Source organism: Primulina tabacum, chromosome 13 (genome assembly GCF_025594145.1).
Source record: "Primulina tabacum isolate GXHZ01 chromosome 13, ASM2559414v2, whole genome shotgun sequence".
Classification (NCBI taxonomy): Eukaryota; Viridiplantae; Streptophyta; class Magnoliopsida; order Lamiales; family Gesneriaceae; genus Primulina; species Primulina tabacum.
In genome coordinates, this window is record NC_134562.1 from 27,500,256 (window position 1) to 27,506,790 (window position 6,535).

Here is a 6,535-nt window from a genome sequence, read left to right on the forward strand (position 1 = left end):
ATTCTCACTTGTTATATACTGTCTATTTCGGATTCTGAGCATTTCCATTTTTTTGATTTCAAGAAATGGCTCCATCTACCCCTATGCGACCCCACACCCGTGCCCAAGCTGCCATTCGTCTGAAGGAGCTTGCCCTTCACTATCAGTCCCGTCAGATTCGGCGACTTAGAGCCAGATTGAGTGAGAGGAGGAGTGAGGTCGAAACCTTAGCCGCTGAGAAAGAGGAGATTCAGGTCCGCCTTAACCAATCGATCTATCAGGGTGAGTTAGTGAGAGGCGATAACATGGATTTGAGGGATGGCATAGAGCATGGCTTGTATCGAGAGAAAAAGCTGCAAGAAGATATCGACCGGTACCAAAAAGAATTGGAGGAAGAAAAACAGCTGAATGACAGGAGCAAAAAGAGACTGGAAAATTTGAGTGAGGCTATAAGCTGCATTGCCAAGGTGAACCATCAACTGACTCAACAGGGTGAAGCGCTGAAGAACAAGATCAAGGAGAATAAAAGGGGGTACGAACTGCGCCACCAGTGTACCATAGATCTGTTGGACGAGGTAGAGGCAGATGTTCAGGGGTGGAAGACGCAGGTGGCCCAGCTTAATGCAGAGAATGCCCAGCTCACCCACATGGTGGAGCTACTGCAAGAGGAAGAGCCGGAGGAGGAGCCGGAAGAAGAGGAACCGATAGAGATCGACGAGCCTATAGCTGCCATAGGAGATGGAGAGATAGATGATTAGAGTTTCTTAGTGACCTTTCCTTATTACTAGGAGTTTATCTTTCCAGTGTTGCTATTTTATTTCAGTCAGTATGATTTATTTCCATTCAGTACAGTTTGTTCATTCAGTTGTTCTTTTACATTCGAAAATTTATAAAATTATGATTATTTATTAATCTCAGTCATTCATCTGTATTCAAGTTATGTTTTACTTATTAACTTCCGTTGTGCTAGCATAACTCATTTATCCAATATTGTCATTATGCACATCAAATTTTAGAAGCGTTTAACTTGTAGGAAATGGCCGGTAGACCACCAAGACAAAACCGCAACCCCCGTTATGCTAACAACAACAACAATGCCAACGAAGAAGGCAACGTACCTCCACCTCAGTTCAGTCTTAATCAAGCAGACTTGATGGCCATAGCCACGATCGTGGCGACCACACTGCAAGGGTTAGTGAACCCGAATGCCAATCAACCACCACCACCTCCACCGCAGCATGGAGTCAAGTTCCATTATGAATCACTGCGCAAGAACCGGTGCCCGACGTTCCAAGGGGACGCAGATCCTGAGTTAGGCCAAAATTGGTTGAAAAGCGTGGAAACTCAGATGCGACTGCTAGAAATACCCGATGCTCTTAAAGTGGATGTGATAGTACCCTTCCTTGAAGGCAAAGCAAGTAAGTGGTGGGAAGCAGTCTCCCCAGCCATGTTAACCACCGGGCCAATCACATGGCATCGCTTTCGAGATGCATTCCTCAAGCAGTACTTTCCAGCCGAGGTCAGATTGCAAAAGTTGAGTGAGTTTGAAAATCTGACTCAAACTCCGGATATGTCGGTGGTAGAATACACATCTCAGTTCAATTCTCTTGGATCTTATGCACCGACAATCATGGCAGATGAAGCTCTGAAATTGCACCGCTTCAAAAAGGGTTTGAACAGCAGAATACAGTCGGCTTTGGCAGTCTACCAACCTGCGAACTCTTCAGACTTGATGGGCGCAGCTATCCGAGCTGAAACTGATATTCAGCGCAAAGAGAAAGAGATTAGGAACAAAAGGCCTATGAATAGTCAGTCCTCGCATAGCAGTCAGACTTTCAAGAGGCCTAACCAGTCTGGTGGACCATCTAAAGGGCCTTCGCCTCCCTCAGGCTACCAGGCCATTAAGCCTTGCCCAACTTGCCACTTACGACACCTGGGAGAATGTCGTAGAGCCAGCGGCGTCTGCTTTGGATGCGGGAAACCAGGACATCGTATGGCAGATTGTCCAGCCGCCACCAACAAGACAACTGGACCAGATAAAGGAGACAGGTCAAGCTCAGGGGCGAATGCCAATAAACCGCGGGAGAACAAACCGAATGCCAGGGTGTTCGCCATGAGGCAGGAGGAGGCAGATGATGCAAGCGATGTTGTGTCAGGTACCATATTTATTCAGCAAGTGCCTGCTTATGTGTTATTTGACTGTGGTGCCACACATTCTTTTATATATAAGAGATTTGCTAAGAAGTTAGGACGTAAGCCCGATAAGTTAGCCGAACCTTTTCGAATAGCCACACCTACAAGTAGGGCCGTTGAAACTCACGAAATCTACCGAGATTGTAGAATCAGTATCAGTAATCAGCCTTTTAGCGCCGACTTGATATAGTTAATCATGGTCGACTTCGACATCATCTTAGGGATGGATTGGTTAGCCAAGAACAATGCCATAGTGGATTGTAAGGGGAAGAAAGTTAAACTCCTAACCGCATAGCAGAAGGAAGTCGTATTTCATGATAAATCCAAGGAACGAAAGTTGCTACTTTCCGCAGCTCAAGCCTGGAAAGCCATGAAATCAGGAGAGGACATCTACCTGGCTATGGTCAGTGAAATAAAAGAAGAAGTCGAACTGAATCTGGAAGACATCCCGATAGCGAGAGAGTTCCCAGATGTTTTTCCATAATAACTCTCAAGGACGGTCCCGAACCGCGAAGTGGAGTTCGAGATCAATCTGGTTCCCGGTGCTGCACCAATCTCTAAGGCACCTTACAGAATGGCACCAGCCGAACTCAAGGAGCTGAAGGAACAACTCCAAGAATTGCTAGATAAAAGGCAAATTCGACCGAGTGTGTCCCCCTGGGGAGCTCCAGTGTTCTTCGTCAAGAAGAAAGATGGGAGTATGAGATTGTACATCGACTACAGAGAATTGAACAAGATCACAATCAAGAACAGGTACCCTCTACCTCGGATAGATGATCTGTTTGATCAGCTTAAAGGAGCCGCCGTCTTTTCTAAACTGGATCTGAGGACATGTTACCATCAGTTGAAGGTAAGGGCTGAAGATATCCCCAAGACAGCCTTTCAAAACAGGTATGGGCATTATTAATTCACCGTGATGCCTTTTGGTCTGACCAACGCACCGGCAGCGTTCATGGATCTGATGAACAGAGTATTCAAGCCATTCCTGGATCAGTTCATAGTGGTATTCATCGACGATATCCTCGTCTATTCTCCTGATGAGACGAGCCATGAAGAACACCTTCACCTTGCGTTGCAAACTTTGAGAGAGAATAAGCTTTATGCTAAGTTCAGCAAGTGTGAATTCTAGCTAAAGAGTGTGTCCTTCCTGGGACATGTAATTTCGAAAGCAGGAGTGTCCATGGATCCAAAGAATGTACAAGCAATCACAGAATGGCTGATACCGAAGAACGCCACCGATATCAGAAGCTTTCTTGGATTGGCAGGCTACTATCGGAAGTTTGTCGAAGGGTTCTCCTTCATAGCCGTACCACTGACGAAGCTCACTCAGAAGAATTCTAAGTTCATCTGGGATGAAAATTGTGAGAAGAGTTTCCAGACATTGAAAGGGAAACTCGCATCCACACCAGTGTTAATATTGCCTGTAGAGAATAAGGATTTTACCATCTACAGTGACGCATCTAAGAAAGGTTTAGGATGCGTGCTCATGCAGGAAAGAAGAGTGATCGCCTACGCATCAAGACAGTTGAAAGCGCACGAGCAGAACTATCCTACTCATGATCTGGAACTAGCAGCGGTTGTCTTCGCCTTAAAGATTTGGAGGCACTACCTCTATGGTGCTAAATGTGAAATCTTCACAGACCATCAGAGCCTCAAGTACTTGTTCACCCAAAGGGAACTTAATATGACGCAAAGGCGATGGATCGAACTTCTGAAAGATTATGACTTGACCATAAGCTACCATCCGGGTAAAGCAAACAGGGTGGCTGATGCGCTAAGTAGGAAGGGCCCATGCAAGGTGACTCTAGCCTCCCTCTCGGCCCAACCATGCCTACGGGAGATCGTCAAGTTAAACCAAGATCAAGACCCGGTACTGATCAAACTTAAGGATCAAGTCAGAGAAGGAAAATCTTAAGACCACCAGATCGATGACAAGGGAATATTGTGGATGAAAGGAAGACTGTGTGTGCCCGACAATAATAACCTTCGCCGAGAGATAATGGCAGAGGTGCACAAGTCAAAATTCTCAGTCCATCCAGGCAATACAAAAATGTACAAAGATCTCAAGAATAGTTTCTGGTGGAATGGCATGAAAAGAGATGTAGCTGAATTCGTCTCCATATGTCAGGTATGCCAGCAGGTCAAAGCAGAACACCAGCGACCTGGAGGATTACTGCAACCTTTGGAAATTCCCGAATGGAAGTGGGAGCATATTTCCATGGACTTTGTGATAGGATTGCCAAAGTGTAGGCAAAGCCACGACGGTATATGGGTGATAGTAGACAGACTCACGAAGACTGCACACTTCCTACCCCTCCGCATGAAATACAATCTCGACAAGTTGGCTTCACTGTACATGGACAACATCGCGAAACTGCATGGAGTACCAGTTAGCATCTTATCTGATAGGGATCCAAGGTTCGTCTCGCGCTTTCGGAAGAGCTTTCAAGAATCCATGGGAACGAAAGTGACCCTAAGTACAGCCTATCATCCGCAAAACGATGGGCAAACTGAGAGAACCATACAGACCTTAGAAGATATGCTGAGAGCATGCGCCCTGGAATTCAGTAGCAACTGGAGCACTCATCTACCCTTGATTGAGTTTGCTTACAACAACAGCTATCACAGCAGTATCGGCATGGCTCCATACGAAGCTCTTTATGGAAGGAAATGTCGATCACCACTTTATTGGGACGAAGTGGGAGAGAAAGCCTTAGTGGGACCTGAGCTAGTACAAATGATTGTGGACAAAGTTAAAATTGTCCGAGAAAAGCTCAAGGCAGCTCAAGACCGACAGAAGAGTTGGGCAGATCTTAAGAGAAGGCCTGTAGAGTTCAACGTGGGCGAGAAGGCTTACGTGAAAGTCTCGCCTATGAGAGGAGTTGTCCGATTCAGTAAGGCCGGGAAATTGAACCCTCGATACGTTGGACCATTTGAAATCTTAGAAAAAGTGGGCACGCTAGCATGCAAACTGGAACTGCCACCGAACATGTCAAGGATCCACAACGTGTTTCATGTATCCCAACTGAGGAGATACATTCCAGACTCAAGTCACGTTTTAGAAATAGAACCACTCTTGACCGAAGAAAACTTCGGAGAAGGATTGAAATACGAAGAAGTTCCTATCAGAATCGTGGATACCAAGGAACAAGTCCTCAGGCGACGCATCATTCCCTACGTCAAAGTGCAGTGGTCTAACCATACTGAGCGAGAAGAAACTTGGGAAGTGGAAGAGAATATGCGAAAGGAATATCCCTACCTGTTTGGAGACCAAGCCAACTCAAGTTTCGAGAACGAAACTTCTCACAAGGAGGGAGGGATGTGAGAACCGGATCTTTTAAGCAATCTAAATCATTGTTTCAAGGGAATTATTAGGATTGGATTCTTGGGATAAATGAGAATTATATTGTTAATCTTGTTATTGGAATTGTCTGAATGGAAAGTCCTCAATGTCAAGATACTGTACAAGCAAATTTCGAAATTTGGGAAGGATTTTTTTTTCAAGAATTGAATATCACACAATTAAAAGAGTTAAGACATGAATAAAGCTAGATATTTTCGAAATTCCCTTAGGTTAAATGCCAATATTTTGTTAGGATTAATTGCTTGGTTATTTGGAAGGAAATCATCAAACTCTTCACCAAAACCGTTGGATCTAGCAATACTAAATTCTGAATTAATCAAGAGCATTGGATTAGAGAATGAATCTCCCAATTTTAGTAGCAATATTTTCGAAAATCAGCAAGAGAATTGGAGCCAATTTTGAGAGATTTGGCATGACTTTGATAGGATTCTTGTACCAAATTTAGATTCATCTCCTCCACCTATAAATACCACACCATCCCTACTCATTCTCCACCCCTAAAATTCGAAATCCTAGAGCTGAAAGCCACGAAATTCAGCAGCATTCCCTAGCCGAAACTCTGCCCAAAAATCGTCCCAAGTATAAGCTAGAAATCGAGCCGGAGCGCTACCCGGACGAGGAACGCGAAGTGATCCAAACCAAGCCGTACACTCCACGTTTTTTTTTGTACATCCAAACACCGTAAGTGGGCTGTTTTAATTTCTTATAAATCCGGTTCTATGCATATGTGATTTTTGTTTTTTTTTTTTTGGTTTAAAAATACGGTCGAGTACCGTCGTTTTGTCTATACGTTTTTTCGAAATTTTGGTACGTTTATGTTTGACACTGTGAGGATTCCCTGAAAATGGGTGGAATTCCAACATATGGCCCTTAACGGTGGGATAGAACCGTTTTATGGCCTCGCCCCCTTAGAGGATCAAAACTTAGGGACTGACGTCAGTAAACCGTTAAAGGTGAAAAATCGCAGTGTTATTACGTTATGGTATTTACGTTACGATT

The 6,535-nt window shown here is 44.5% G+C and overlaps 2 protein-coding genes across 2 annotated transcripts; both read left to right on the top strand.

The window, feature by feature from the left end:
* Positions 1-1,015: 1,015 nt before the first annotated feature.
* Positions 1,016-2,362, top strand: LOC142521966 (uncharacterized). The gene has a single exon (XM_075625139.1). The coding sequence runs from the start codon at positions 1,016-1,018 to the stop codon at positions 2,360-2,362; it is 1,347 nt and encodes a 448-aa protein (XP_075481254.1).
* A 510-nt stretch (positions 2,363-2,872) lies between these two features.
* LOC142521968 (uncharacterized) lies at positions 2,873-5,497 on the top strand. The gene is made up of 4 exons (XM_075625140.1): positions 2,873-3,022; positions 3,302-3,748; positions 4,301-4,590; positions 4,840-5,497. The coding sequence occupies exons 1-4, from the start codon at positions 2,873-2,875 to the stop codon at positions 5,495-5,497; spliced, it is 1,545 nt and encodes a 514-aa protein (XP_075481255.1).
* Positions 5,498-6,535: the final 1,038 nt, after the last annotated feature.

Excerpts from the sequence above, each read along its gene's own strand:
- LOC142521966 (XM_075625139.1), top strand. The coding sequence starts at position 1,016 with ATGGCCGGTAGACCACCAAGACAAAACCGCAACCCCCGTTATGCTAAC.
- LOC142521968 (XM_075625140.1), top strand. The coding sequence starts at position 2,873 with ATGAGATTGTACATCGACTACAGAGAATTGAACAAGATCACAATCAAG. Across the intron at positions 3,749-4,300 it reads ATGATCTGGAACTAGCAGCG|GTATGCCAGCAGGTCAAAGC; the intron begins GTTGTCTTCGCC and ends TCCATATGTCAG. Across the intron at positions 4,591-4,839 it reads TTATCTGATAGGGATCCAAG|GAAATGTCGATCACCACTTT; the intron begins GTTCGTCTCGCG and ends TCTTTATGGAAG.